General features: G+C 38.2%; 1 protein-coding gene across 8 annotated transcripts in view; it reads right to left on the minus strand.

The window, feature by feature from the left end:
- HERC1 (HECT and RLD domain containing E3 ubiquitin protein ligase family member 1) overlaps positions 1 to 17,054 on the minus strand; it is a 215,167-nt gene that overhangs the window by 49,458 nt on the left and 148,655 nt on the right. For 3 of the 8 annotated variants that reach the window (XM_067749780.1, XM_067749799.1, XM_067749760.1), the window contains exons 41-51: positions 14,756 to 14,872; positions 12,191 to 12,422; positions 10,819 to 10,943; positions 9,524 to 9,744; positions 8,286 to 8,558; positions 7,473 to 7,521; positions 6,583 to 6,783; positions 5,688 to 5,862; positions 2,070 to 2,340; positions 1,717 to 1,930; positions 337 to 596 (exon numbers count right to left, since the gene is read on the minus strand). In XM_067749780.1, coding sequence (XP_067605881.1) covers positions 337 to 596; positions 1,717 to 1,930; positions 2,070 to 2,340; positions 5,688 to 5,862; positions 6,583 to 6,783; positions 7,473 to 7,521; positions 8,286 to 8,558; positions 9,524 to 9,744; positions 10,819 to 10,943; positions 12,191 to 12,422; positions 14,756 to 14,872 — 2,138 coding nt within the window. The remainder of the gene's footprint in view (positions 1 to 336; positions 597 to 1,716; positions 1,931 to 2,069; positions 2,341 to 5,687; positions 5,863 to 6,582; positions 6,784 to 7,472; positions 7,522 to 8,285; positions 8,559 to 9,523; positions 9,745 to 10,818; positions 10,944 to 12,190; positions 12,423 to 14,755; positions 14,873 to 17,054) is intronic. The other 5 variants (XM_067749809.1, XM_067749792.1, XM_067749815.1 and 2 more) reach the window with 4 other exon arrangements.

The raw sequence follows: 17,054 nt of genomic DNA on the forward strand, positions 1-17,054 counted from the left end.
CTAAAACAGGGAGACCAATTGCTTCTTTTCCTGCATGTATAAACCCTCATCTTTTGTGAGGCTATACCTTTGGTTTTCTTCTCATCTCCCATCTGATTTTCCCATTTGTATAATATTATATCATATAGTATACAACACACACATGTAGAGAAAGGAGAGTTGGTAACTACCAGACAAATAACTGATAATTTAGCTTGTGTGTGTGTGAGTATGTAAGAGAGAGACAGAAAGAGAGAGACACACACCCATGATCTGAACTTTAAGCTCTTGGAGAAGAGGAGAAACTATTTTATCTTACATAAAGTGATCGACACACTTGGGGGTCAAAATACATACTCTGTTTTGATGAGCCTCCAACTTGATAAAGGAGCATTTTCTGAGATCTCCTCCCATATCAGCGAGTGTCTGTGGAGTAGTTTGGTTGTCGCGGTCATGTGCAGCAAGAGTGCGCACAAGCTGTTGAGCAGCCCATTGCCTATGCTGTGAGGATAGCCTGGAGGAGAGGCAGCAGGCTGCCAAGGCGTTAGCCAGCTCCAGAGGGCCTACAGCAGAAGGATCATAGGAAGGATGGGCATACAATTGGGCAGTTAAACCTGCTTAAACAAAACAATGAAATGATGCCCAGGTGAGAGCTGGTGGTGGTGAACAAACAAAAATGGGTTAAACTATCTTTTAAGAATTAGCACTTTTTCAAGCAATCATTTCACTAAGATATGCATACAAGGTATAAAGCATTTATCTCACATCAAATTCTATATTAAATCTGATTCACTGCAAATGTACATTTATATACACTAATCAATAGTCTTTGCTCTAAGGATACACCGACTGAGAATGCAGCAGAAATCATTTTAAAGCCAGGGCAGAGGAAGCATGCCCTGAAGAATAAGAGTTTGGCTTTTGCTTTTCAAAAGTGATCTTAGGGACTTCCCTGGTGGTGCAGTGGTTAAGAATCTGCCTGCCAATGCAGGGGATATGGGTTCGAGCCCTGGTCCGGGAAGATCCCACATGCCATGGAGCAACTAGGTCCATGCGCCACAACTACTGAGCTTGCGCTCTAGCGCCTGTGAGCCACAACTACTGAGCCCGCGAGCCACAACTACTGAAGGCTGTGCACCTAGAGCCCGTGCTCTGCAACAAGAGAAGCCACCACAATGAGAAGCCCCTGCACCGCAACGAAGAGTAGCCCCCGCGTGCAGCAACTAGAGAAAGTCTGCACAGCAACGAAGACCCGGTCCAGCCAAAAATAAATAAATGAAAAATAAATAATTTTTTAAAAAAGTGATCTTAATAGCTAGTCAAGGGAATGCACTGATAGATCCAAAAGCCCATCTCTCTTGGCCAAATGGTCCTGATGAAGGGAAGGGTAAGTACTGTGTTTAAGTAGTCCCTTCAAATTGTATCATCTTAAGACAAAGAAAAAAATAGCACTACTTTATATAAATTATATTCAGGAAGCCTACCAGGATTATTATCTATGGTGACCCAAACCATAATCTAATAAAATAATCTAATCAAACCAAGACTTATTTGGTACATTTTCTAATATTTGTTTCCAGGCACAATGAAAAAGTATCCATGCACTTTTCTTATGATCTAACTTAATAAGTATACATGATGTTATGTAATTCATCACATACAACAATGCAAAAACATATTTTTAAAAACATATCAAATTGATTAAAAGACTGTATATTTAAATCGTATGAAACTTACCTTTCTTTTCAACTTCTGATTTATCATAATTAGGTCTCAGTTTGGCCCCTTTGTCTGCTAGTAATGCCACAAGGGCCTGAGTTACAACAAAATTTGGGGAGGTTACAAGCTTATTCTCTTCAGCAATTCCTCGGAGAAAGCTAGGTAGAAACTTTCGCTGAATTGGATCATCGACCGTGGTAAGATTTACCCCTGTTGCAGCAGAAATCAAGTTCTGAAGAGGCAATCAGAACAAACAGGTTTAATCTTTACATATAATTTTGGAACAAAAAGAAGATTTTATCTCAAAAGGTTCTTTAAGAATTGGCTGGAAATAAGCAATGCAATAAGTAAAGCACTGAAAACTATCCTACCTGTGTACACAACTGCACCAGGAGTTTTGCAGCACTAGGAGTGTTTGATGCTAGACATCCCACTGCTGTGCTCAGATAGGCCAGGCAAGAAATGGGCTTGTTGGCCTTGCTGTGCCCACCTCGTGAGCGTTCTGAAGTGCTTGCCATGGAGGAAGGGCTGGTGGAGAGGCCAGCTCTCCCTGCTGCAGCCAAGCACATTAATCGAACCAACGTTCGGATATCTGTAAGTCCCAGAGATTCAAGACCAGCAGCCAGGCTACAACTGGAACCACTGCCAGGAAAGGAAAACACTTTAGATGCATAAAGAAAATAAATTTAAGGGACCATCTGGAGCCCCACATATCATCCACAGCACCAACAACAAAAATAAAAGGCAAGCTGCACTATCACTAGTCATACAAGTCCTTAGACATGTCCAAAAATATTATGTAAGCTGGAAACTGCTCTGAAACTTTTTTATTTTAATAAATACTGACATACTTAAGTATACCTGAATTACCAAAGTATAACTTACAGAAATGTTTACAAATCATGAATTTTTACAAACTGAACAAACCTATGTAACCACCTTCCAGATCAAGAAACAGAACATTACCCATACCCCAAAAGACTGCTTGGGCCCTTCTCAGTCTCTAGGCCTTCAAAAGTAACCACTATTCCAACTTTTTAAGGCCATAAACCAGTTTTGCCTGTTTCTGAACTTCATATAAATAGAATGATAAAGTATGTATTCTCTTCTGTCTGGCTGCTTTTACTCAGCATTATGCTTGTTAGATTCATCCACGTTGTTGCATTACAGCAGCAGTTATTCCTTTTCATTGACACAGAGGCATACTGTGGAGATGTTCGGGTTCAGTTCCAGACCATCACAATAAAATGAATATTGCAATAAAGAAAGTCACACAAGTATTTTTGGTTTCCCAGTGCATATAAAAGTCATGTTTACACTACACTGTAGTCTGTTAAGTGTGCAACAGCATAAAGCCTAAAAGAACAATGTACAGGGACTTCCCTGGTGGTGCAGTGGTTAAGAATCCACCTGCCAATGCAGGGGACACGGATTTGAGCCCTGGTCCGGGAAGATCCCACAAGCCGTGGAGCAACTAAGCTCCTGTGCCACAACTACTGAGCTTGCGCTCTAGAGCCCGCGAGCCACAACTACTGAGCCCGTGTGCCACAACTACTGAAGCTCGCAAGCCTATAGTCCGTGCTCCGCAACGAGAAGCCACCGCAAGGAGAAGCTCGCGCACCGCAACGAAGAGTAGCCCCCGCTCGTTGCAACTAGAGAAAGCCCGCACGCAGCCAACGAAGACCAAACGCAGCCAAAAATAAATAAACTTATTTTTTAAAAAAGAACAATGTACATACCTTAATTTAAAAATAATGTTAACCACCATCTGAGCCGTCAGAAATCTTTTTGTAATAGTAACATCAAAGATCACTGATCACAGATCACCATGACAAATAATAATGGAAAAGCTTGAAATATTGCAAGAATTACTAAAATGTGACATAGAGACGTGAAGTGAGCAAATGTTGTTGGAAAAATGGTGCCAATAGACTTGCTCAACACAGGGTTGCCACAAACCTTCAATTCGTAAAAAAAAAAATGTAATATCTGCGAAGCACAATAAAAAAAGATATGCCCGTATAAATGAAATTAAGCACAATTCATTTATCCATACAGATGAGAGCATGGGGCTATTATGAATAGTACTGCTATAAATGTTCTTGCTTATGTCTTTGGGTGCACATATGTAAGCATTTCTGTTGGATATATACCCAGAAGTGTTTTTCTGGGTCACAGAGTATGCTAATATTCACCTTTAGCTGGTACCATCGAAGAGTCTTCCAAAGTAACTGTCTCAAGTTATTTTCTCACCAACAGTGTATGAGAGTTCTAAGTGTTCCACACCGTCATGATCACTTTTTTCCCCCCAGTCTTTTAAATTTTAGCCATTCTGATGGGTGTGTAGTAGTATCTCATGGGGTTTTCATTTTCATTTCTCTGAAGACTAATGTGACTGAACATCTCATTGTTCATGTTTATTGGCCACTTTGAGAGCCTCTTTTGTCATTATGTCCATTTTTCTTTTGCGTTGTCTGTCTTTCTCTTACTGGTTTATAAGAATTCTTTACATATTTTGTTGGTTATATGCATTGCTAAGATCATCTCCCATTCAGTGTTTTTTTTTTTCCCTTTAACTTTTTTGCCTTTTTACTTCCTAAATGACTTGCTAAACAGAAGTTCTTTTTTAATGTAGTCCAATTTATCAATTGTTTTCCTTAAAGTGAATGTCTTTTGTGACTTGCTTAAGAAATCTCTGGTTGTTCCAGTATCAAGAATAAAATCTTCCTCTGTTATCTTATAGAAACTTTATTGATTTACATTTCACATTTAGACCTAAGAGCCACTTGGAAATATACTTGCTTTATATAGTTTGAGGTTGGGGCCAAGACTCATTTTTTTTCCTTAAGTGAATAAACCATCTGACCTAGCCCAAGTTACGGAAAAGACCATCCTTTCCTCACTGCTCTGTAATGTAAGCACTGTCATAAATCAAATGTTTATCTACACGTGTGAGTCAGTTTCTGAACTTCATTTTCCACAGTCCGAACTGTCTAGTCTTAAGCCAACCCCATACAGTCTCATCTAAGTATTTTTTTAAATATCCATTTTTTTAAATTTGTTTATTTATTTTTGGCTGTGTTGGGTCTTCGTTGTGGCGCTCAGGCTTTCTCTAGTTGCGGCGAGCGGGGGCTACTCTTCGTTGTGGTGCACGGGCTTCTCATTGCGGTGGTTTCTTGTGTTGCGGAGCATGGGCTCTAGGTGCGCAGGCTTCAGTAGCTGTGGCTTGCGGGCTCTAGAGCGCAGGCTCAGTAGTTGTGGTTCATGGGCTCTAGAGCGCAGGCTCAGTAGTTGCGGTTCACGGGCTCTAGAGCGCAGGCTCAGTAGTTGTGGCGCACGGGCTTAGTTGCTCCGCGGCATGTGGGATCTTCCTGGACCAGGGCTCGAACCCATGTCCCCTGCATTGGCAGGTGGATTCTTAACCACTGTGCCACCAGGGAAGTCCTCATCTAAACTTTGAGTTCTTCTTTCAGGGTCCTTCTTTCTTCATGATTTACTGTTAAATACCCCTACTTAATCATTTCCTAAATGGATGTCTTTTAGGTATTCTTGGCACTCTTCCCTTTTTTAACATTATGCTCCACAGTATGAGCATAGCAAGAGTCTCCATGATGGAATATACAGGCTGACTTAGCTACACAGTTGGTAAACTCTGCAAAAAACTCACTCGACCTTTTAGTTTTACCCTACACCAAATGGATCACCAGCCTTGGTTTCCCATTTCAGATAATAAAATAAAATTTTCCGTTTACTCAGTTACTATAACGGCAATATTTTCTACCTAATAAGAGCTAAGCATTAACTGAATGACTGACTGACTGACTGAATTAATGAATGAATGAATAATAATGATGACTATGTCTAACTTCTTTCATTCAACAGTAGCTATTCAAGTTTCTAAAACTTCTATCCTCCCAAACAATACCAGACTCCTGTCTAATACATACTAGAAACTAAGTTAACATCTTTTGACACAAAATAACACTTACCTGACTGAGAGAAGAGACAGAGCTCTCATGACCATGGTTCTGGCCAGAAGAACCTGAGCAGCAGCAGTCACTCTCCTTAAAGCCACCACCCGGTCATGAGGGTTTGCTAAGGCAGCTGCCTGTTCACCTAATGTTATTCTCCCGGAGGAACTCTTTTCTACGGAGCCATGGCAACCTGAAAAAAATAACATTTTGCTTAGTTTATAAGAAGGTAAGAAAAAAAATAGCCGGACTACTGAAAAAATTTTCCATTCTACCTAGGTTCTAGGCTACCAGGAAATAAAGCAAATCAATGTGTTTTGCTCATCTGGAACTTTGTTATACAGAAAATTGCTTGGGAAAAATGGACATTTCTAAGTCAATAATCTATTATAGGAAAAATATGATTCTTAAATTTTTTTGGTTTTATTTATCTTTGCTCATGTATCACTTCTACTGCTATTAACAAATATAGTAAAGATATAGTTTTTAAAATATGCTTTGAGTACACATAAAGGGCTGAGTCACCAGTACTGCGCCAATTCTTTATTTAGTATTCCATACAGCAAAAAGTTACCATACCCTTGCACCGAAATTAAAAAATACTGCAAAATGGTTTTTATTCATTCCCAGGTTTCTCTTAACACGAAGTTTAAAACAAACAAAAGACCCCCTACATTTCATAAATTTTCTTTTTATCACTTCAATATTTTATAAAAAGAAAATATCAGAAACTTAATATTATACTAGACCTTCAAAACATTAGAATAACTGGCTAAAGATACTTGATGGGATAGGAAATGTTGAACCCTTACTATTATTAACCTTTACCTTATTATTATTATTATTTACTTTTCTAAGAAGCAAATTAATATAGACTCTATAAAATCCATGCCAATCAGCATTTCAAGTTTACCTATTTGCATCAGAGTCTCTTCCATACTGTTGGTCGCTGTTACCATTGCTACTGATGCTCCCAATGGATCACTGTCAGGGAACTGGACTGGTTCTGGTACAATGCGGCGGTCGTTTAAACCAAGTGGTCCAGCGAGTAATTCAAACTCTTCTTCACCCGTTAGCTTTTCCTCTTCATCAACATCCAACATGTCCCAGTCTTCTGGAATTTAAATAAAGAAGTGTATGGTATGTGAATATAAACATGAAATAACTCTGCTGGCAATGGTTATTGTGAGATATGTCTAAAATGCAGATGGACTGAAAGCCGAGCGCCTACAAAGTGAACTACGGCACCATCTCCTGGTGACCCAACCAAACTGCACTCCTGAGTTAGAGTGAGACTAAGGGAAAGGGAGGCAGAGCAGTCAAATCCATTTAAACCAAAAGCACATGTTACAGTTGGTAATGGAGGTTTCAACTAATAAAAAATATTGTTATGGGGCCAACAAAAAGTTCTTGACCCTGTCCATAATCATTAGGAAATGAGTTACTTCAAACAAATGAATGCTCCAGATAAACTGACGCTCACTTCAATTTTTTATCTTTTACTTTCCTCAATTAGGATGGAAGTTCAAAATGTACTACATACTTTCCCTACTTTGAAGAAATATGTATGCCACCTGAAATTAACATTCTGTGGCAAAGCTAGTATTAGGACCCAGGTCTTTTTCCTTTGACTTTTAAAATAGGGCTGTTGCTACCAAACTATCTTGAACTTTTGGGGGGAAGTTTAAGTTAACATGTACATAAATACAAACAAACACATGAAGGTAAGTTTTAGTAACAGATGTTAAGCAGAAGGTACATACAAAAATACATGTGAAATAAAGAAGCTCTCACAACAACTACCTTCATACACACTGTCCTGCTTGCCAATTAGATCTGGAGCTTGTCCCTTGTACCTGCACCAAACACGAAGAACATTGTGTTTTTATATGAAACAGTTAGTGCCCCAAAGTGCAAATTATGTCATTAGGACATTTTAAAAAGTCATTAATAAAGCAACACAAAATTTAAAAAGTGTGTTTCATGTTATGGGCTAATGTAATAAAAACTATTGGTATTAAGTGTTTACAAAATCAATGACTATTTTACCAAAATACTGGGGAGGTTTCTAGGTTACCTACATAAGGCTTTTAATCAAAACCTATTCCAGAACGTCTTAAAGACTTTAATAGTTGACAATAAGGGCAAAAACCCTACTCAATAGCAAACAGTTGCTATTCAAGGGTATAAAGAAGTAATATTTTCATGGAAGCTCATTTAATCTAAACAGTCTATATTTTTCATCAAGAAAAAAGACCTTAAGATGTCAAAACTATGGTGAGAAACACCAAAGAAAAAAATTGAACATAAGCCTCCTGAAGGTTAAAGCAAGGGTCCCACTCACAACTTGACAACAAATTAAAGGTTAACACAGTCAAGCTCCGGTGAAGAACCTGAGGCCATACCACTGTTCCCAGACTACAAGCTCCCACCTCTGGCAGGAACTTGAATTCTTCCACCTCCCTCATCCTTGTCCCCAATTCAGCAATCATAGGTCTTTATAAAGGAAAGGTTAAAGGTTACTCCTCACATAAAAAAAGCTACAATTCCCATGTCTTAATGAGAGATACTTTATATACTTCGATCAGAGGGTATGGTTACCTATCCAATTTCAAGGTACCTTTCAGAACTTGTTGCCTTGGATTTGGTCTTCAGGGCTAAGTACTTTTCCCTGCAGCTGCCACATAGCAGGTAGTATGGATTTCCACTCCCACATTCACCACCGAACCAGCCATCCACATAGGAGCCGTTGCTGCGATAGCCCTGGCGGTTTGCACTGCGCCCACAGCCTGGGTGATTTCTCTTCATGTGCTGATTGAAGCTGACAACACTGCACTCACACAGTTCACATACCACCACTTCTTCCCTGTCTTCAGACTCACAAACATGCTGCACAAAATAATTTCATATCAAATTATTAGTCAAGTTAACATAAAATTAAGAAGAGGTAAAAAACATCATTTATTATATTAAATTAACAACTTTGTTTACATATGCTGGAATATTTGCAAGATGTTCATCAAGGCTATATAACGAAGTTCTTTCAAATTAAAATCCAGATCACACAGTCTGAAGGTGTTCTTTGCCCCTTCCTCACACTAGTAAGTGACAATAAAAGTAACTGACTATCCTACTGAGAAAAAAGTTATTAATAAAAATGACAATCTGCCCCATCTCAAATGATTTAAAATCCCTCCAATGAAAACTACTTTCATCTGACCATAACACGCATATCTATTTTCTGAATTTCTAAGAAGTCATTTGGATTCATTTATCTTATTAACATAATATGGTATATGCTCTTTCCTATAGAACTTATACCTGTGAACTTCTCAGTTTCCCTGCTACAAAAAGTGTAATGCTAAACAATGTAAACATACAAACCCATCATGTACCCTGCCCTTGGATGGAGGCATTTACAAGATCTAGGTGGCACTGGTTCCTAGAATGAGGCATTACAGTGATTAAATAGAACCTATAAAGAAGAAGAGCATGCATTCAGATAGCAAGGTAAGCACAGTAGCCATGTTAAACACCCAGCAGAGCTGACTGGGACCTGATGCCTATTTTGTAATCTATCTTTGATATCAGAAATCAAATTATCACAGCACGGCTCTATTCATCTAGTCTGGGGAGAGAAGCAATAAAATCGCACAGAGAAAGCAACAAGAGAGACTTTTTCTTACTAGTTTATAGGTATCAAAGTAACCTCAAGTGTTAAAGCCCCAAACTTTAGGATGAGATGTCAGACTTTTCCGAGTGTTACAACTCTAGGAAATGCTGTTATTAGTAAGCTGTATGAACAGGAGGGCAGGAAAATAAGTCAGAGCAGCCCCCGCTGCAGTCACACACACCCAGGTAGGCCAATCCAGTACCTCTGGGATCCACATTCCCAGAATATCGTTGTCACTGGTCAGGTCTTGTCCAAACATAGCTTCCATCGCTTCATCATCAAGATCAATTTCCAATTCCTCATCTAAATTAAAGTCATACAATGCCCCTGGGTCTTGTTGCAAAGATATTCCTTCTCTCCGACTTTGATTCCTATGGGCCTGCACAGAGCGGTATAACCCCGCTCAGAACAAAACAAGAAAGGCATTTTATTTGCATGTATAAAATAATTCTGAATATTTTGCCAGTTCTTAACTGCCATACAATGCAGGTGAGAGCCTACCTCAGCTGACTTATTGGATTCCAAACCACAGACATAAAACTTTACCTAACATATATATATATATATATATATATATATATATATATATATATATATATATATATATTCCTCTTCTGTGAAATGGGGATAATAGTATTCATCCCTTGCAGAGCTGCTGACAGGTTTAAATAAGATAATCTATGTAAAATATTTCATAATGTTTGTTACATAGAAGAACACTCAATAAATATGGGCTGTTATTATCCTTTTAGTTTTTTTTTTTGTCAGTCGCTTTCATTAAATATTAAATACACATCCTATACGTTCTAAGACAGTCTCAGTTTTTCTGTTTCCATAAATTACTGAATCATTATTTACGTTTTAATAGTTCAAAGATTAAACTCTGTTTTGACAAATGACATATTCTAGATTTTAGTTTGGAAAATATATTCCCTATAATTTAAATTTCACATGCCCAGAACATAATCTTAAAAATATTTACTAAGAAAAAAAAATATTTACTAAGGTAATGAAAAAATATATCTTTGCTTATCTGGGCCTTACCTAGTAGTGAAGCCCTAAAATTCACAAAGTACATCAGAAAAGCCAGTGCCTACTTTGGCACAGTGCTCTTTCTAGCTCCTTCTCATCAGTGATGCCTTAAACATGCATCTTCACTTCTTAAATTGTAAGTATTTTGAGGGCAGAGAGAGCATTTATGAAATTTCTCAATATTTACAAGTGACCAGTATAGACTTCTTCACCCAGAGGGAACTTAAAAATAAATCTATGAATGTATGCTGTGATTTAAATTATGTAAAATTATATAAATGCATAGAAAGTAATATGCAAATAGTTACTCTTTTAATGTGGAGGTACTGAATACTTAGTATCATTAGTTTACATCTTCTTTAATGTTGCTTTTACATTTACTTTAAAATATAAACAAACTATGTAATACTTTCACCAAGAGAAGGATGTGAAACATACACTTACCTGCTCTTGCTAGCAATGTTCGAGCAGCTAAATCAAACTTGTGCCTTCTTGTAACTGCTGAGCGACCCCTAGCGGGTGGTCCACTTCCAGAAGCTGCATTCTCTACATGATCCAGATTATCAGGGCTAAAAGAGCAAGTTTGAAAGCAACACACATTTTTAAAAATCATCATGAACAGAAAGCACAGGTGCAAGCTTGCTTGTAGTACTTTTTCCTCCAAATATTATCGAGAACAAAATATGTTTGTTTGTTTGTCTGTTTTGCGGTATGCGGGCCTCTCACTGCTGCGGCTTCTCCCATTGTGGAGAACAGGCTCCGGACGCGCAGGCCCAGCGACCATGGCTCACGGGCCCAGCTGCTCCGCGGCATGTGGGATCTTCCCGGACCGGGGCACAATCCCATGTCCCTTGCATCAGCAGGCGGACTCTCAACCACTGCGCCACCAGGGAAGCCCCAAAATATGTTTTGAAACATATCTTTTGTGTCTGGCTTATAAATATGTCATATTGCACTGAGTAATAATTTTATCTGGTTTTGAAATATACCAACAATGAAATTACGCTTAATGCAAGTTTAAATTCAAATGAGGTCAATGGCCTTAACTAAATCCTAAATGATTAAATACTTAAAAATTGAAACGATTGGGAATCCTTGCCTTGGAAAAACAGGTATTTCAAAATAAGTTATGAAAATTTTCATTAAGCTTGTCAGAAAAAGTCTGCATATTAATATAAGACAAGAGCCCCCCCATATAACTTCATGAGCTAAAATGACACGAAGATTTAAAGTCATAAGAAGTGCTGAAGGGGGAGGATTTTAGAAAGAATTACAGAATATTTTATTACATTTCTTTTTAGGCTAGGCATTATCAGAGAATTCATTTCACAACTTTAAAAAGGGGGGTATTGTACTGGATATTAAAAACTAAAGAAGAAATGAAAATATAAACCCATATTAAGAGACAGAAAAGATTTAAAAGTCCATTTCTATTGAATGCACTACTTTAAGTCAATTTATATTAAAATGAACATTCTAGTTTATATCTCTTATGTAAGATAAAATTATTTTATCAGCATGTTTACTTTATTTCAGAATAAACTTATTTTAATTTTTAGTTTCTTCTTTTAACCAATTTTATATTAAAATTATTTCCTTATTTTCATAAAAACATCATTCAAGTCAAAACCTGTCATGTCATTCTGTTAAGGGTGCTTCACAGAAACATAAGCTTGTAACTGAAATGTCCACCTTTTCATCTCTCTCTAGTTATCAAACTTATATACCATTAGAAGCATCTATGAAGGGACATAATGGGGTTCTTGGGGTACCATTTATAACACATGGAACAGAAATATGGAAATTGGAATTTCACCTTTCACTAAAGCCTTCCTCCATTTCAGCAGCATCAGCTGATGGTATGTCTCCTGGTGACTGCAAATAGCAGGGATCATTTGACTTCCCACCACTGCCTACAACTGTGGCTCCGTGCCTTGAGTCGGCTGTGCTGCCTGACTGGGGCTCCTCCTCATCCTCATGCCCAGGGTGCTCTATCATCCACATGGCAAGGACAGTGATGTTCTGGGCATCAGCCTCTCCTCGAGCACCTGAACAGGGGGAAAAAAAGGTCTAATACTGACCTTGGGCAAAATAATTAGTTATTCATGCTATCAGTTTAACACTGTCTGCTATGTTGCCACTGTAACTGAATCTTGCGTTAAAAATCTTACAAACCTTTATGGCCTCTTAAAAAACATACTGCCTTTAATAAAGATGGTGCTTCTCATAACTGCATATAATGATACATAAAAAGTTACAGTAAGAAAAATAAAAGGAATACAAATTGGAAAAGAAGAAGTAAAACGGTCACTGTTTGCAGATGACATCATACTATACATAGAAAATCCTAAAGATGCCACCAGAAAACTACTAGAACTAATCAATGAATTTGGTAAGGTTGCAAGATACAAAATTAATGGACAGAAATCTCTTGCATTCCTATACACTAACAATGAAAGATCAAAAAGAGAAATTAAGGAAACACTCCCATTTACCACTGCAACAAAAAGAATAAAATACCTAGGAATAAACCTACCTAAGGAGGCAAAAGACCTGGACTCAGAAAACTATAAAACACTGATGAAAGAAATCAAAGATGACACAAACAGATGGAGAGATATACCATGCTCCTGGATTGGAAGAATCAATATTGTGAAAATGACTATTCTACCCAAAGCAATCTACAGGTTCAATGCAATCCCTATCAAATTACCAAATGGCATTTTTCACAGAACTAGAACAAAAAATTTCACACTTTGTATGGAAATACAAAAGACCCCGAACAGCCAAAGCAATCTTGAGAAAGAAAACTGAGCTGGAGGAATCAGGCTCCCCAACTACAAAGCTAGAGTAATCAAGACAGCAAGGTACTTGCACAAAAACAGAAATATAGATCAACGGTACAGGATAGAAAGCCCAGAGATAAACCCATGCACCTGTGGTCACCTAATCTATGATAAAGGAGGCAAGAATAAACAATGGAGAAAAGACAGCCTCTTCAGTAAATGGTGCTGGGAAAACTGGACAACTACCTGTGAAAGACTGAAATTAGAACACTCCCTAACATCACATACAAAAATAAATTCAAAATGGATTAAAGACCTAAATGTAGGACTGGACATGATAAAACTCTTAGAGGAAAATATAGGAAAAACACTCTTTGACATAAATCATATCAAGATCTTTTATGACTCACCTCCTAGAGTAATGAAAATGAAAACAAAAATAAGCAAATGGGACCTAATGAACCTTAAAAGCTTTTGCACAGCAAAGGAAACCATAAACAAGACGAAAAGACAACCCACACGTTGGGAGAAAATATTTGCAAATAAAGCAACGGACAAAGGATTCATCTCCAAAGTATACAAACAGCTCATGCAGCTCAGTATCAAAAAAACAAACAACCCAATCAAAAAGTGGGCGGAAGACCTAAGTAGACATTTCACCAAAGAAGACATACAGATGGCCAAGAGGCACATGAAAAGATGCTCAACATCACTAATCATTAGAGAAATGCAAATCAAAACTTCAGTGAGGTATCACCTCACACCAGTCAGAATGGTCATCATCAAAAAGTCTACAAACAATAAATGCTGGAGAGGGTGTGGAGAAAAGCGAACCTCCTGCACTGTTAGTGGGAATGTAAATTGATACAGCCACTATGGAGAACAGTATGGAGGTTCCTTAAAAACCTAAAAATAGAATTACCATATGATCCAGCAATCTCACTACTGGGCATATACCCTGAGAAAACTGTAATTCAAAAAGACACATGTATCCCAATGTTCACTGCAGCACTATTTACAATAGCCAAGACATGGAAGCAACCTAAATGTCCATTGACAGAGGAATGGATAAGAAGATGTGGTACATATATATAAAGAAATATTACTCAGCCATAAAAAGAAATGAAACTGGGTCATTTGTAGAGATGTGGATGGACCTAGAGTCTGTCATACAGAGTGAAGTAAGTCAGAAAGAGAAAAACAAATATCAAATATTAATGCATATATGTGGAATCTAGAAAAATGGTACAGATGAACCTGTTTGCAGGGCAGGAATAGAAACACAGACGTAGAGAACGGACATGTGGACACAGGGGGGAAGAGGAGGGTGAGATGAATTGGGAGATTAGGTTTGACATAAATACACTACCATGTATAAAACAGATAGCTAGTGGGAACCTGCTGTACAGCACAGGGAGCTCAGCTCGGTGCTCCGTGATGACCTAGATGGGTGGGATGGGGAGAGGGGGGAGGTCCAGCAGGGAGGGGACACATGTATACATATAGCTGATTCACTTCACTCTACAGCAGAAACTAACACAACATTGTAAAGCAATTATACTCCAATTAAAAAAACATTAAAAAAATTATACTACCTGTGGCTTCCATGGCTTTTGCAATCTGCCGGAGAGAGAACCCCATTTCCAACAAGGGTACTGCAATTGCTGGAGGAGGAGGAGAAGTTGAAAGTCTACTGCTTGGGTCTGACAAGGCTGAGACAAAAGAAAGAGAAGTCCTAAATATCACTATATGCCATGAATAAACAGTATTCTTATAGTAACCATAATTCCCAATTTTCTTAATAGTGTCCAAATATAATGAAATGTTACTCTACTAAGAATTCTCTAGTAACTAAATATGATTAAATCTGATATAGCTTTTAAAGGTTTTTCTTAAAGATAAACTAGCTATTATGAAACAAACCTGCTGAAAAAAATGTTTAATGTTTTCTTTTTTAAAAATAGTTTCCTACTGACAAAAAATTTCAAGCTTTACAAAAATTTGTAAGAATAGTACAAAGAATTCTTGAACCACTGAAGAGTTAAGTAGCAGACATAACGCTCCATCTTCCCTGAATACATTAATATATTACTCTTACAAATAACAACATTCTCCTGTATAACCACAAGGCAACTATATCAAAGTCAGGAAATTAACAATTATCATCTAATCCAGATTCCATTCTAGTTGCAAGGAAAGTCCTGATAATGTTCTTTACAGCAAAGGATCCAATCCAGGATCATCTTTACATTTAATTTTCATGTCTCTTCAGTCTCCTTCACTTTGATACTTTGAAGAGTCCGGGCCAGTTATAGGGTAGAAAGTCCCTCAATCTGATGTCTGCTGTTTCCTCATGATTAGACTCAGGTTGTGCATTTTGGCAGGAGAAGCACAAAACCGATGTTGCCCTCTTCTTACTGCATTCTATTAGATGGTTCATGATTTCATGTTGTCCCATTATGATGGGTCTGACAAGGTTAACTTGATGATGTTAACTTTGATCACTTGAGTGAAGCTGGTATCTGCCAGGTTTCTCCACTGTAAAGGTACTCTTTTTTTAATTTTCTTTGTAATTAATAAGTATTTGTGGGAAAACACTATGAGAATAGGTAAATATCTCATTCTTCATCAGTTTAACTTTGCATCCATTTATGCTTACTGGCTGAATTAATTATCATTACAATGGCTGACAAAATGATGGTTTTTTTTAAGTCCACCATTGCTTTCAGATTCATCAGTTGGTATTCCACTCTAAAGCAAAGCTTCTCCTTTCTCCATCAGTATAGGGTTATGGATTCTCATTGCATTCATGAGTTATTATCTGTTATTGTAATTATTATTTATTTTTATGCCCCAAATCTCCCAGATTTGGCCAGTGGATGCCCCTTCACTCTGATTTCTATATCCTTCCAGCCTGTGCCCATCATTCTCTGAGTACTTTGTCACTTTATGGCACAAGCTATTCTAGGCTCATCTCATACTGAGACCTGAAATCAGCCATTTCTCTCTCAGAAGATCAAGGTTCCTTCTAGTAGAGAGTGGTATTTAAAAGATAGGATCTTGGCACTAGGTGTGTGTACTGCTACTGAAGCATCACTGTCCCAAGGCCCTCTCAGTGGACAGCTGCCAGTGGAGGCCCTCTTCACTCTATATAGTTCTGACACCTAGTGCCAGGCCATATGGACACTTCTTTGCCCCACTTGGACTCCAAAACCTTATAACAGGCCACTCCCCACACACATGAGGTGTTTTTGTTCACCCCAATCTGGCTCTGACAACCCATACTGGACTACCATGCCACGCACCTCCCATACTCTGCTGGCATGAGTGCCTCCCTAGCTTGGCCCCACTTAATGGCTTTCAAATTGAATTAGTAAGGAAGAAGGGAAGGAGGGAAAGAGGGAAGGATGGAGGGAGGGAAGACTATAACTCTCATTTTTGCTTAAAAAAATGTCATTACTGCTACAGTGGTGACAGCCCTGATATATCTGATGGACTTCTCCTTGCCACGGTAGAGTAACAGAGACTAGATTTACCCTCACCTTAAACAACTAAAAAAACAGACAAAAATTATCAAGCAACAGTCTGCAGATATTGGACAACAGGTAGTGTAGGACGGTGATCCCTGAGAGAAGAGAATCAAATGAGGCAAGGTGTACAACTGCCTTAGCTTACTGCCTGGAAAGAATTTCCCAAACTGCAGGTCAAGGAGGATAAATTCAAGCCAAACTCAATGGTCTCTCTGAATGGCGGAGACAGAGTAGAGAGTTCAAAAGTGGCTAGAATTCACAGGGCAGAATCCAGCAAGGGGAGATCTGTATGGAAAGAGGACAGCTACATAGATAGAGAACTCCAGAAATGTGCAGAGGGTCCTCTGCCCCTCAAGTCCTCAGC

Source organism: Pseudorca crassidens, chromosome 1, assembly GCF_039906515.1.
Source record: "Pseudorca crassidens isolate mPseCra1 chromosome 1, mPseCra1.hap1, whole genome shotgun sequence".
In the NCBI taxonomy this organism is placed as follows: Eukaryota; Metazoa; Chordata; class Mammalia; order Artiodactyla; family Delphinidae; genus Pseudorca; species Pseudorca crassidens.